The sequence below is a fragment of the Copadichromis virginalis genome, linkage group LG7 (genome assembly GCF_057382275.1).
Source record: "Copadichromis virginalis isolate Kocher_CV1m ecotype Utaka linkage group LG7, C_Virginalis_male_GT1.1, whole genome shotgun sequence".
Classification (NCBI taxonomy): Eukaryota; Metazoa; Chordata; class Actinopteri; order Cichliformes; family Cichlidae; genus Copadichromis; species Copadichromis virginalis.
The window spans coordinates 15,123,134-15,138,617 of NC_140624.1; the positions used below are offsets into that span (position 1 = coordinate 15,123,134).

Here is a 15,484-nt window from a genome sequence, read left to right on the forward strand (position 1 = left end):
GAGTGTCAAAAGGAAAAATAATACATTTAAAGAATAAAAGTGATAACCTAAGAATTATAATAGTGAATACATACTAGCCCCAATTTTTTTAAAAAAAGAAAGAATATTATCCTCTAGAAGCTACAAAACTTACCAAATGGACAGAAACATCCATCAACACAGTGTTCACTACACACTTTGTTTGTGCCCTGGTTTTTGCAAGTGTCCATGCAGGGATTACCACATTCCTTATACTCCAGGTTGAAGGGGCATGATTTTCCTTTTAAGCACACAAAAGTTAGAATTAAAATTAATAAACAAGTAATTGTGATGTTAGCAGTGGCAGTCCTAGCCTGTTTGGCGCCTTGGGCGAACACTTCTTGTCCATTTCCATTGGTTTTAATTTTGTACTCCAGTATGAACACCCATCCCTCAACCCAAGGATCACCACAACATGATCTAACACACCTACACCTTAGTTCACAGATTCACTTTGTCTAGGGTGCATTTATGAGATTTCAGAAATTTTTAAATTGTTATTGATCCCTTTACCTCTAGTCCTAAAGTGTAGATTTATTTTCTTACTCTTCTTATATTTATTGTTTGTTTACTTGCACTGCTGTAACTGGAGCCTCGTCGTCTTGTCTCTCTATATACTGGACTGTATGTAGTGGAGATGGCAATAAAGTTTACTTTGACTTCAGCAGCAAGCAGGCGCACCGAGGGCTCTCGCGCTCACTTTTTGTGTATAGAATTTCGAAAAAACATCGGTGCAAATTATAAGTCTGTATCATAATGTCTGGTGTTTTCGTGTTTGTTGGTTTGTTTTTATTTTGTTTTATTTTGCGAGTTGGTTATTAGATGCTGCTCCAGCCGGTCACAGAATCACCCGCCCTCCCCTCTCTGCACAGCAAGCAGCAGGAAGGGCGCCCTTTCTCCCAGCAAATGGGCAATAGAAAACCAATCGGTGCCTATGCCATTCCCAATAAGCGCTGGCTGACGTCAGGGCAGCATGAGTACGAGCATTTTTTTTTTTTTTGCCGGTGCCCGTGATGCCGTCCCCCACCACGATGCCGCCCCGGGCAACCGCCCGTATCGCCCGTATCTGAAACCGCTACTGGATGTTAGTACAGTGAAAACAACAAATCCCCTTGTTTATGTTCTTACCACAGAAATCTGGGTTCTTCCACTGCCCTGGTGTCCCGCCTGCATGAGCACACTGACGGGAGTACTCTGACATGGTCGCACACACACAAGACGTATCATTGCTGACACAGGAGCACAGATCTTCCTTACAGGCGTCAATGAAGGACTTGGTTTCAATCAGGCCTTGACAACTGTCAAATGCACTTTCAGTCTTCAGTTTCTGGCAGAGATCTTCCTGTTGGTCAAAGATTATTATGCATTTAATATCATGCATTTAAATATATGTAAGATACTTCCAAGCAAAAATAATTTGACATACCGGAACTTCACATGACTCTTTAGCTTTAAAGGACGTGGTCTCACAATTGTCAGACAGACCACTGATTTTCCACTTGTCCCCATATTCTTCAATACAGTAAGAAGCCCCTGTATCTAATAGGAAATTATGTTTTAGCAAGTGTGATCACTGAATTGGATTGTAGTGTAGTCTTCTTTAAGCTTTAGGATTTAGTTCTTACCTGAATTTGTGAACTCATTATTCAGTTCATTGAAGTCACCACACAGACCACAAGTTTGATTTCTGAATTTTGCATCCAGTTCAACCTTAAAACCATTTCAAAAATTAGATATGAATTAAATGCAGAAATAAAGATGAAATCTATAATTACTATTTGAATAATACAGTGCAGTGAGGAATACCCTGGTAAAGCTGTTTTTTACCTGTGCTAAAGGTAATATTAATTAAAAAACTCAACATTTCTGTAGCAATACACGACACACACAGTGTGTTTAAATCATATAGCACACTTTGGTAGTTATTTGTTCACTATAATATACAGTTTATTTACTATAATCTGCAGTATATGAGATTTATTTGTATCAAGCACAAAATCCACTTAGCTTTCTTTAGTAATTATAATCAGCATAATTTATTTATTATAGATTACTTCAGAAACATTAGTGGCGTCGAACACAGTAGGTAAAAAGCATACCCAGAGGGAGTCTTCTTGATTCCACATTAAGACCAATCCCAGCTTTGCCTGAACTTTAACATAGGATGCAATGCTTTCTACTGAAATGCCACCCCGACTGAAGGGTATTTTAGCACTATAAGGAATAAAAAAAATAATCATCATAGTTAGATTAAATATTAATCGTCTATTAAACCAGTGCATCAGCTGTCAATGAAAAATCACATTTGTAAGACAGACTCACGGTTCGTTGTTGATTTTGATGAATCCATTGCCTAATTCCACAACTTCACCATCCAGTTTCATTGTGACTTTCTTTATGGTGGTAACCATATCGGACTCCTGTCGTTGGAGCTCAATGTTGAAACTGTTGTAGTCTGCCTTACACTGGGATGCAAAGATGTAGCTGCAAGTGGATGGAAGCCTGAACAAATTCCCATCAAATGTCTTAAAGTGGTAGTTTCCCCATGTGCTGCAGAACTGGTTGTTGTGAGATGGGCTCACTACTATTTTGAAAGAAAATAAGTCATTACACTAGTGTAATGGTTAATCATTTATTTATTCATTGCGTTATTTTGTCTCTGAAAAAAAAATTACCTGTAATTACTGGAATTTTTCCAGTGTCCTGAACCGTGACTTAAAAAGAAGAAAAAGAAGATAAAAGTTATAACACCTACATATCGTCATTATGTCAGAAGACAAATATGACTTGTACTTGAGTTCTGTTCATCTTAATGTAACACAAAACAGAAGGAAAAAAAAGCTGAAATAATTAAAGTTTCATCTTCACACAGTCATGGATACCACTCTCTTTGTGTTACAATAGACTACATACCAATGGTGGCTGCTGATAGGCCAAGGCAAAGGCTGAGCCATGGTATCACCCATTCTAGCTGCATGCTGGCTGACCTCATGGCTTTGAGCAATCCCTGTCCAGAGAGAGGGAAAGGTGCACCAACTGATACCTCACCGAAAGGGCCGTGTAATATAGTTCATTTGATGTTTGCAGTTTAGGAGGAGCAGAAGATGCATCCTGGGTGTTCACCTTTTTGTCTACATTAAAATCACACCCATGAAGTGTCTTATAACAACATTTCATCTTCATCTGTTTGAGTCATGATATATTTTGTCACTCCCTCTCTCATGCTCCATACCTCAGTTTTAATGGTAATCTTGGACAAACATCAACATTATAAAGAAAAATATTTTAAACTGAATTGTCATACAGTTTGTTTGTTTTTATTATGGAACACTTTCAGGACAGATTTTCATGAGAACGACACATTGTCAAACAAGGATTGCATGCTTTTCTCACGTCATTGTCAGAAAGACCAGCCCAGAGAATTTAAACTGTGGGTTGGCCTCTGTATCTTTCATTGACATAAGTAAATTTGCTGATGTAAAATACATCTATGAATCACTGAATCATACTTTGAGTAAACATTTGTCAAAGATGTGTAGATATGAAAGGGTTTACACACTAAGACAGTCTGCTTTGTCTTACCAGGTAACTTTATTCACATTTAAGTTAAGATTTAACTACATGATGGGATGTATATGTAATCAGCATAAGTAGCTTTGGATTAACATACAGCAAATGCTCAAAAAGTGAGATGATGAGACTGATGTAATTCTGAGGCTTTGCCAATATTTTTACATTGCCAAATATCATCAGTTATCACGATAACGGCACTATTTTCTGTGTAGTTTGCTCAACAAGTGTAACATTTGGTTTAATGTCTCACAGCCCCAAGAAGATAGATTCTACTAACTTTAGGTACATTTTAACCTCCCCAGATGTAACTATAACAATTTAATGGTACTGTTTTAAAACAGTCTTATTAGGACTCAACTTTGTGCAAGTAATTGTGTGGATGCTTTAAGCATCCACACTATTGAGTTCCTGTTTCTCTTTATTCTTTATTATTCTAGTTGCTTCCGTACACTTTTTGGCACTTAACTACTTCCACAATTTTCAGCCGATTTTCACCGTTCAAATTTTAAACTATTCTGCTATTTCTGCTAATGTGCGCTATGACTTTTGGTATTTTTTGCTATTATACTTTTTAAAATATTAAGCTTTTTTCCTTTAATTTGTCCCATTGAAATGAATGGGAAACTTCTGCAATTCTGCTAAAATTTGCTTGTTTTTGAAACTTAACTTCTTCCTCATATTTTCACCTAGAACAACCATTCAAATTTTAAAATGTTCACAAATTATTGGGCTATTCAGGTATGATTCAGCTTTTTCAAATCTTCTACTGTTTTACTTTCATGCCTCTTAAAGTTTTGAGTTGCAAAATTGTGATTTTTCGCAAAATACATGCGTTGTTATGGTTGCTATGCTCTTGGCTTCCAGTGTGTCACTGAAGGTTTTGCAGTCTTCTCTTCATGTCCGAACAACTGTTTGCTACTTGCTCAATTTTCACTCAACTTCCACAAATTATACATCAAAACGTAGGTATTTTTGCTGGCTTTCAGGAAATGTCACTATCATTGTTGTGGGATTTATAGAATTTTCGCAAATCTCCTCAGACCAACACAATGTCAGAAAACTCTCCATATAAAGTGAATGGAGAGCCTGTTCAAAATCACCGCTGGATTTCTGTAATGAGAGGCATATTCGAATCGTCATATCTCCTTAACGAAGCAAAGTTAAGACATGAGGCTTGTCCCCGAATATCTTCAGACACCCCTGACGCTCACAATTCAAGAATTTCTTTCTCACCTATTACCGTTCTGAAATGAGTTGGACTTGTTTGAGGGTAGGAAATTCGTCCTTCGCTCAGATTTCTTCAGATTTCAAACTGTGGAAATGAACCACTTTTTTCTCTCGTCATAACTTTTTGTTGGATTTCCACAGAGACCTGAAAATTTCCATGATTGTTCACCAAAGCCTGCTGTCTCTTACGGTGAAAGAATGATATCGATACTCCAAATAGATTTCGAGTTAGAATGCGTTGTTTGAGGGCAAGTCAAGGCAGTTTTTGCTTCGCTCTACTCAGTTATGGTGCATTAGAAGTCAAATATCTTTAATAATTCATATTTTAATGATAAATTGTAAACACTGGAAGATTCCCCCATCTCTTCTGAACAAAACGGTGTAAGAATGACCGCTCTAGCCCCTACGGTTTGGAAATTATGGTCATTTGTTTGAGGGGAGTCCTCACTATGAGAAATAGGCTGCAATAATCCTGTGCCTCTCTGTGCTGCGTGTGTAAAAAGAGGCACATGTTTTGGCGGGAAAAAGTACACAGGCTCTCTGATTGGTGGATTCAAATTCAGCAGCTCCCAGGCTGACCTAGAAACTTACTTCTCTCTCCCTGTGCATTTTTTTGCTGATTTTTTCATTTAACAAGTATATTTGAGGGACCCTCAGCATGTTCAGCATTTTTTCAGCTGTCCATTTTGCTTTTCCAATTTTTCTGTTTAACTTATTACTATTGTGCTAAATAATACTATTTCTGCTATTTTATAAGATTTGTGCCTAATATAGTATTTCTGCTAAATTACAATATTTCTGCTTTTTATACTATTTGTGCTAAAACATAGTATTTCTACTAAATGTAGTATTTATGCTTAATCATACTATTTCTGCTTTTTATGGGATTTGTGCCTAATATAGTATTTCTGCTTTTTATAGGATTTTTGCTCAAACATAGTATTTCTGCTAAATGTAGTGTTTATGCTTAATCATCCTATTTCTGCTTTTTATAGGATTTGTGCTTAATATAGTATTTCTGCTAAATTATAGTATTTCTGCTTTTTATAGTATTTGTGCTAAAACATAGTATTTCTACTAAATGTAGTATTTATGCTTAATCATAGTATTTCTATATATTTCTATATATTTCTGCCAGGTCCCCAGGCAGCCAATCCTCTGTGAGGACTTAGACATTCAAATTTTCAAATCAGGGCCTGCACGGTTTCCCAGCCAATCATATATGTGTCCTGAGGCATTCAAATTTGCATATTGGGGCCTTCATGGCTTCTAAGCCAGCCAATCATATCTGAGGGCTGAGGAATTCAAATCCACAAATCAGGGCGTGCACAGCTTCCCAGCCAGCCAATCATGTATGTGGGCTCCAGGTATTCAAATTTGCATATTGGGGAATTCGTGGCTTCTAAGTCAACAAGTCATCCATGTCATATATCTCTAAAAATTCATATTTTAATGATAAATTGTCAACACTTGAAGATTCCCCCATCTCTTCTGAACAAAACGGTGTAAGAATGACCGCTCTAGCCCCTATGGTTAGGAAATTATGGTCATTTGTTTGAGGGGAATCCTCACTATGTGAAATAAACTGAAAGAAGCAGGTCTATGTCTCTGTGCTGCGTGTGTAAAAAGATGCACCTGTTTTGGCGGGAAAATGTAAACAGCCTCTCTGATTGGTGGATTCAAATTCAGCAGCTCCCAGGCTGACCTAGAAACTTAGTCCTCTCTCCCTGTGTGTGTGTGTGTGTGTGTGTGTGTGTGTGTGTGTGTGTGTGTGTGTGTGTGTGTTTAGTGGGAGAGAGAGGACCCTGCCCTTATTTGACAGCATGTCATTGTAGGATTTAAATTGAACATAGTTAGACTGGTTGACTGGATTAGAGCCTGTGTTTGTGTGTCCCTCTGTGCATTTGTGTTTCAATAAGTTATTACTATTCTGCTAAATCATAGTATTTCTGGTACTTTTCGGTACTTGTGCTAAATACAGTATTTCTGCTAAATCATACTATTTCTGCTTTTCATAGGATTTATGCCTAATATAGTATTTCTGCTAAATTATAGTATTTCTGCTTTTTATAGGATTTGTGCCTAACATAGTATTTCTGCTAAATTATAGTATTTCTGCTTTTTATAGGATTTGTGCCTAACATAGTATTTCTGCTAAATTATAGTATTTCTGCTTTTTATACTATTTGTTCTAAATTATAGTATTTCTGCTTTTTATAGGATTTGTGCTTAATATAGTATTTCTGCTAAATTATAGTTTTTCTTCTTTTTATAATATTTGTGCTAAAACATAGTATTTCTACTAAATGTAGTATTTATGCTTAATAATAGTATTTCTATATATTTCTGCCAGGTCCCCAGGCAGCCAATCCTCTGTGAGGACTGAGACATTCAAATTTTCAAATCAGGGCCTGCACAGTTTCCCAGCCAATCAAATAAGTGTCCTGAGGCATTCAAATTTGCATATTGGGGCCTTCGTGGCTTCTAAGCCAGCCAATCATATCTGAGGGCTGAGGAATTCAAATCCACAAATCAGGGCCTGCACGGCTTCCCAGCCAGCCAATCACATATGTGGTCTCAGGCATTCAAATTTGCATATTGGGGAATTCGTGGCTTCTAAGTCAACAAGTCATCCATGTCATATATCTCTAAAAATTCATATTTTAATATTAAATTGTCAACACTTGAAGATTCCCCCATCTCTTCTGAACAAAACGGTGTAAGAATGACCGTTCTAGCCCCTACGGTTAGGAAATTACGGTCATTTGTTTGAGGGGAGTCGTCACTATGAGAAATAGACTGCAAAAATCCTGTGTCTCTCTGTGCTGCTGCGTGTGTAAACAGATGCACCTGTTTTGGTGGGGAAAAGTGCACAGCCTCTCTGATTGGTGGATTCAAATTCAGCAGCTCCCAGGCTGACCTAGAAACTTACTTCTCTCTCCCTGTGTGTGTGTGTGTGTGTGTGTGTGTGTGTGTGTGTGTGTGTGTGTGTGTGTGTGTGTGTGTGTGTGACAGAGAGAGAGAGAGAGAGAGAGAGAGAGAGAAAGGCTTTTAATGGGATGATCTCATTCTAAGATTTAAATTCAATATATTTAGACTGGTTGACTGAATTGGATCTTGTGTGTGGGTCTCTCTGTGCATGTGTGTTTCCTCATGTGTACATATTTGTGATTGTGGGGCTGTAATAAATTTTTTTGCAGATTTTTGTCATTTAACAAGTATATTTGAGGGACCCTCAGCATGTTCAGCATTTTTTCAGCTGTCCATTTTGCTTTTCCAATTTTTCTGTTTAACTTATTACTATTGTGCTAAATCATACTATTTCTGCTATTTTATAAGATTTGTGCTTAATATACTATTTCTGCTTTTATAGGATTTGTGCTTAATATAGTATTTCTGCTAAATGTAGTATTTATGCTTAATCATACTATTTCTGCTTTTCATAGTATTTGTGCTTAATATAGTATTTCTGCTAAATTTAGTATTTCTGATTAATTATAGTTTTTCTACTAAATCATAGTACAGTATTTCTGCTTTTTATGGGATTTGTGCTAAAACAAAGTATTTCTACTAAATGTAGTATTTATGCTTAATCATACCATTTCTGCTTTTTATAGGATTTGTGCTTAATATAGTATTTCTGCTAAATTATAGTATTTCTGCCAAATTATAATATTTGTGCTAAAACATAGTCTTAATTTAAAATTACAATATTCATAGTTCATCACAGTGTCTCTGGTAAATCACAATATTTCTGCTCTGTTGTACTATTTTTCTAAATCATAGTGTTTCTGTAATGTTTAAGTATTTTTGGCTAAATATATTCTTTCTGTTATCTTATACTATTTCTCCTAAATTCTTGTATTTTTGAGAAGTTATCATGTTTCTGGTAAGTTACAATATTTCTGCTAAATTCTGCTATGCTATTGTATTTCTGCCAAGTATTATGTTTCCTCTAAGATATTGCAGTTCTGCTAAGTTATTCCATTTTAGCAAACTTCTTTTGCTTCTGCAAAGTTTTTACAATTTCTGCAACTTTTCAGCTTTTTCAGCTACTTTTTGCATACAGCTTCAGCTTTAAGCATCCACACTGCATTTTCGCAGGAAATGCAAATTTTTCTAGTTAAATTTTAGCTTGCTGACACATTAAACTAAGATAGTGAACTTCAAATAATCTGTATTATACCTTTGAAACAAGATGGAGTTAACATAACCACTATGCACTAGCATGTAAGTTGTGCTCTTTGTGTATGCTCATGTCAGTTAAACATTTACAGCGTTTCTGTGAAGCAGAAAAATAAACCTCACATAGAAACTTCAGAAATAGTTATAGTTTTAAATTAGTCAGTTTTTTACATGTTGTTTTGAGTGTAATAAAAATGTTGAGATAGAACCTTTGGTATAGCAAAAAGGAATTGCTTTTAATAGTTATAAATATAAAGATAAAACCTAATTAATACAGAAAATACAATTACCTAGCAGTGTGTGTATAAAATAGGATCTTCTCGATAGATGCAATGTTTCTAGTAAAGATATCTAAACAATGATACTAGCACTTCTGTCTTAACAGGCAAACGAAGGAACCTCGATGATGAAAACATGGGGGACTGAAAAGTGCAGCCAAAGTGGAAGTGCCCTTAAGTCCACATTCTATTTAATGGCTACTAAGGGGGCAATAACTGTAGCTGAAAAATGATTGTAGGTTTTAGAAACATTTATTGGAAAATGGCTCTCAGCCCTGACTCCTATAAAAACATTCCTAATGTGTTTATGGGTTTGGTCATTTATTTTGGGTCATATTGAATATTGCGGGTAAATTATAGTGATATTTAAGGTATCAGAAAGGATCACAAGTGGAGACATGACAAAATATTTTTGCAGGACAAAATGGGAACAATGGTAAATGAAATTCATTGATACCTTGGAGGCTGGATTACAAATCAAATCAAAAAGTGAAGGTTATTCAAGTATTCTCTCAATTTTGTTACACAGTCGTTTGTATGTGTATTGTGTATATACACATATACACGTATATATAATTACCAAATTTTACAATACACATGGAGCCTTTCAGAAATGTATCATTTTTCTCTAACAAATTTAAGTTTTTTTTTTTTAAAAAAATTCTATTGTAATAGAAAGCAATATACTTCTCCATGTTGAAAAAATTACAGAGTAATTTGTTCTCTTTGCAGTAGCATACTGTATATAAAGAAAACCATGCAAAACTAGGAGATAGATAAATAAAGGACTGTTTTATCATTAAACTTAGCAAAAAACAATTCCAATTTCTGTCATACACGGTTAAGTGGCATATACAAGACATTGAGTCAAAGCCATTGCTTTTTGCCTGGTGGCCATTGTTTTTAGAAGGCGTTTCTGCACACCAACAACCTGCATGTTAAAACTAACAGAACTCAACTTTGAAAAACCCCGTGTGACACCAAATACTGTTTTAATATTTTTCAGTCGAGAATGTAGTAGTTTAATCTTCAGATATCTGGTTGGTTTGTCAAGATATAGCCTCTTTGCAAAAGTGCTTCAATGATTTCGGAGATGTCTGCCCAGCCCAGTCTCACGGCAAAGTGTGGGACAGACCCGCTTGCCTCGCAAGCAATCGAGCTGTTATTACCACCGACAAAGCGCTGGCCCCGGTACACAGCTGCCATAACCCCCGCAGTACACTGACTTCATTTACTGAGGTTATATTTATTGGGTTTTTATTTCCTGATGTTCTTACAGTGGCTTGCAAAAGTATTTGGCCCCCTTGAACTTTCCCACATTTTGTCACATTACAGCCACAAACATGAATCAATTTTAGTGGAATTCCACGTGAAAGACCAATACAAAGTGGTGTACACGTGAGAAGTGGAACGAAATTTATACATGATACCAAAACTTTTTTTTACAAATAAATAATTGAAAAGTGGGCTGTGCGTAATTATTCAGCCCCCTGAGTCAATACTTTGTAGAACCACCTTTTGTTGCAATTACAGCTGCCAGTCTTTTAGGGTATGTCTCTACCAGCTTTGCACATCTACAGACTGAAATCCTTGCCCATTCTTCTTTGCAAAACAGCTCCAGCTCAGTCAGATTAGATGGACAGCGTTTGTGAACAGCAGTTTTCAGATCTTGCCACAGATTCTCGATTGGATTTAGATCTGGACTTTGACTGGGCCATTCTAACACATGGATATGTTTTGTTTTAAACCATCCCATTGTTGCCCTGGCTTTATGTTTAGGGTCGTTGTCCTGCTGGAAGGTGAACCTCCGCCCCAGTCTCAAGTCTTTTGCAGACTCCAAGAGGTTTTCTTCCAAGATTACCCTGTATTTGGCTTCATCCATCTTCCCATCAACTATGACCAGCTTCCCCGTCCCTGAAGATAAGCACCCCAAGAGCATGATGCTGCCACCACCATATTTGACAGTGGGGATGGTGTGTTCAGAGTGATGTGCAGTGTTAGTTTCCTGCCACACATAGCGTTTTACATTTTGGCCAAAAAAGTTCAATTTTGGTCTCATCTGACCAGAGCACCTTCTTCCACATGTTTGCTGTGTCCCCCACATGGCTTGTGGCAAACTGCAAACGGGACTTCTTATGGTTTTCTGTTAACAATGGCTTTCTTTTTGCCACTCTTCCATAAAGGCCAACTTTGTGCAGTGCTAATAGTTGACCTATGGACAGATTGAGCTGTAGATCTCTGCAGCTCGTCCAGAGTCACCATGGGCCTCTTGGCTGCATTTCTGATCAGCGCTCTTCTTGTTCGGCCTGTGAGTTTAGGTGGACGGCCTTGTCTTGGTAGGTTTACAGTTGTGCCATACTCCTTCCATTTCTGAATGATCGCTTGAACAGTGCTCCGTGGGATGTTCAGAATCAGAATCAGAAAGGGTTTTATTGCCAAATGTTGAGCAGGTTTACAACATTAGGAAATTGCTGCGGTACTTAGTGCAAGACATACTGTCAGACAACGCTTAAATAAACATAAAAATAAAAATTAAAAGTGCTAAGTAGATAGATATATACATGAATGCAGGTGGTGATCAGTGCGAAGATGGAATGATGCAGTGAACACAGTGTAGGGTCATATGTTAGTAGTGTGAACAGTCATATGGTTATTGTTCATGAGTCCAACAGCAGAAGGGAAGAAACTGTTCTTATGGCGAGACGTTCTGGTGCGAATGGACCGGAGCCTCCTGGCTGAGGGGAGCAGGTCAAACAGACTGTCCAGGGTGAGAAGGGTCAGCTGTGATCCAAGCTGCATGCCCCAGTGTCCTGGAGGTGTACAGGTCCTGCAGAGATGGGAGTCTGCAGCCAATCACCTTCTCAGCACAACACGCTGCAGTCTCTGTTTGTCCCTGATAGTGGCTCCAGCATACCCCACGGTGATGGAGGAGGTGAGGATGGATTTGATGATTGCAGTGTAGAATTGCATCATCGTCCGTGTTGGCAGGTTGAATTTTTTTCTTTTTTTTTGCCTGTCCCGTTTGGCTCTTTTGCCAAAGAAAGATGCCCAATGGATTTACTTTACCAAATTGACCAACCCAGCCTTGCCGTATTGGTCTATTCGATTCACCTTTTATTGTTGAAAGGGGAGAAAGAAAGAGGGAAAGAAAAACAGCAGGGAAGAGGAATGGTGATAAAGGGCAAAAAACAAAAACCAACAAAATAAGCAGACAAAAAATACATATATCAATGTTACGACTGTGGTCGTAATTATATGTAAATTTGAGTGTGCAGGTGCTCCTCCGTGATTGGTGAATCCAGGGTGGATGGCTCGCACCGATTGGCTAATGACTGGGAGGCAGCGGATAAGAAGACATCGCCAGGGACTGCCATGTCATTCATCCTCGGCCCAACCCAACCGGCAGACCGTTCACTGTGTCACTATGTTGGTTAATGTAAGAGCATGTAGGGGTGAACCGCCTTTTTGTTTGATCAGTTTTCTCCTGCTTTTGTTGGGCAGGGAGGATAGTGATTGTCGTTTGAGTTAGTTCTTTTGCGTAGGTAAGTTGTGTTTATTCCTGAGATAGGCTACCTTTTGTTTGTTGTTTTGGCCTTGGGTTCACCCTGAAGTTATGATATGCTCCCTTCCTTTGTTTAACTACACTCATTGTAAATAAATCACTGTCACAAAATATTAAGTGTGTGACGTGCTTCTTGGGGTTGGACGGAGATGGATCACCCTTTATGTTGTGGTCTGGCCGCGCCTAGACGGGCCATAACAATCAATCACCTGGATCACCTGTTGAAAAGAAAAAAGAGAAATATAATAAACAACATCATTACGATGATCTATGGGGATATAACAGTAAATACTAAATATTAAACATTATTGTGCAGCACGTAAGATCGACAGCGCACAGTGTGCTTTGAGGTAGGAGCCAAAAAGGGTGTAGTTTGTGTGTGTGAGCACCCATGTGTACACCTGTGAGCATGAACGCGCTTGTATTTAAAAGGTTCCTTCATATAATGATCTGCTAGAGGGTGTGGGGAGCCACAGCCCTGTCCTCCAGGGTTTGAAGCAGGTATGGAGGAGATCAAGACTCCAGATATTCAGAGGCCCTCGGGACACAAGAGACCAAGGAAGACCAACAGAGGGGCAGCTGCGCCACTATCCCAGAAAGAGCTGAGGAGAGCCCCAGATGAGGGGTCACTCAGCAGCCGCGGAGCAGAAGCCAGGGGGGGAAGCAGTGACGTGCCCGTGAGCGCCGCCGGCAGCCAGCTGTGCCAGAGTGACCGAGCCCCAGGCTGAGAGGCTGAGGGTGCCCCACCCCCGAAGTTGAGGCAGGTTGAATTTCTTCAGCTGTCTCAGGAAGTACATCCTCTGCTGGGCTTTCTTTATGACGGAGGTGATGGTGGGCTCCCACTTCAGGTTCTGGGTGATGGTGGTACCCAGGAAGCAGAATGAGTCCACAGTGGTGATGAGTAGGGATGGGTATCGTTTAGGTTTTATCCGATACCAGTACCAAACCGGTACTTCTGAAACGGTGCCGGTGCTCAAACGGTGCTCAAACCGGTGCTTAAAGAATGGAGAACACAAAATTGGTCCAAAAACCTCTCATGTTCAGCTGGTTTTTTGTAAAAAGATAACAATGTTAGCCTTTTCTGCAGCTATGGGGCATATATGGTATCACTCTTGGCTGGAAGCAGTGCTTAAACAATGGAAAAAACACAAACTTTGTCCAAAAACCTCTCATGTTTAGCTGTTTTCCACTTTTTCTTTGGTCATTTTAGCCTTTTTGGCCAGGGTGAAGGGAGTATCTGCCATTAAACAAGAAGACAGCCGCATGTAGCTATGATGATGTTTGCTAGTTCACCTTACATGCATTAATGTAATAACGTGGTTAGCCTACTCAACGTAAATTATACATGAACAACATTAAGCTACTCACGCAGAGAAGAACGGCTGCTGCTGCCGTCATCATCCTCATCATTTCTGCTACACTGGCAGGGCTAGGGGCCAGGGGCCCGTTCTTCGTACGTCGCTTACTACATCCAAGATCAAATGACACATCCAAGATCAAATCATCGCGCTAACCGTGAGCTCGCTAATCCGGTTCCCCGAACACGCCTGCTGTTGACGATTAGTACAGCTGGACGCAGTAATGTGACATCACTGGGTGTCGTAAAAGGGGCTACGCATCGATAGTAGAAACATTGATCGGCAACCCGCTGATTGGTCGGCGAAAATGTCGAAGGGGCGCGCTCGGTATTTTCCGGCAGCAGAGCAAGAACTCATGAGTGAGGGATTTCAGGAGTTTCAGAGTTTAATTAAAACGCAAGAGAACACTGCAAAGGCTGCAGAAGCAAGGAGAGAGGGCTGGCAGAAAGTTGCTGACAAATCAAACTCGTAGGTAATTTAATAATAATACTAATAATAATGGATTGGGTTCATATAGCGCTTTCCAAGGCACCCAAAGCGCTTTACGATACCACTATTCATTCACTCCCACATTCACACACTGGTGGAGGCAGCTACGGTTGTAGCCAGGCTGCCATATCGCGCCATCGGCCCCTCTGGCCAACACCAGTAGGCGGTAGGGTAGATCTATCATATGACACTATATTGTCCAATATCATATGGCATTATATTATATTATAATATGTTATATTATATCCCCTTTCACATTAGAGCCACAACAGGACCCACAAGAACATGGGAACAAGTAAAAGTGGAATACAGGAGTATTCTACAGAATGGTAATATTTATCTCTTAGATTGCTTTTCGTCTCTTGGCAAGGTAATACTGGCCTGTAATACTCTGTTAGTTTGTTCATAACAGCAACCAAGAAAAGGGCAGAGGAAAAAAAGACAGGTGGTGGTCCTGCACCCCCTCGTCAACAAGTTGGTTATGTAAATAATACCCTCACGGGAATATCGATATCTCTCTATGAGCACACTGTCGCGCTGAGCTAAAGGATCCTGTCTGTCCCGCAATATACGCTGAATTCTGAGGACTCTCCTTATCAATCTTGCACCTTCCGCAATGTGTTGCTCGCGTATACGGACAGGGTATGACTGCGACAGGCTTCCCAAATCCACCTTCGCTTTTATAGCCGTGGTCTCTCATCTTGATTACACGAAGTAATTTACAATTACTACTCTGAAATATGAATTACATCTGTAATAATCACATACATGTAATAGAATGTTAATAGTACATT

General features: G+C 39.0%; 1 protein-coding gene across 1 annotated transcript; it reads right to left on the reverse strand.

Moving 5' to 3' along the window:
• Positions 1-1,064: 1,064 nt before the first annotated feature.
• LOC146704709 (mucin-2-like) lies at positions 1,065-2,783 on the reverse strand. The gene is made up of 6 exons (XM_085465303.1): positions 2,774-2,783; positions 2,341-2,602; positions 2,118-2,232; positions 1,644-1,728; positions 1,445-1,557; positions 1,065-1,360 (listed from the first exon to the last, which is right to left on the reverse strand). Exons 1-6 carry the CDS (start codon positions 2,781-2,783, stop codon positions 1,094-1,096), a joined length of 852 nt encoding a protein of 283 aa, XP_085321429.1. The 3' UTR covers positions 1,065-1,093.
• Positions 2,784-15,484: the final 12,701 nt, after the last annotated feature.

What these genes read in the sequence shown, in the direction of transcription:
- LOC146704709 (XM_085465303.1), bottom strand. An exon ending in ATCAAGAAGACTCCCTCTGG is followed by an intron (nt 1,729 to 2,117) that starts GTATGCTTTTTA and finishes AATGGTTTTAAG; the next exon opens with GTTGAACTGGATGCAAAATT. An exon ending in AAGAGTCATGTGAAGTTCCG is followed by an intron (nt 1,361 to 1,444) that starts GTATGTCAAATT and finishes TTTGACCAACAG; the next exon opens with GAAGATCTCTGCCAGAAACT.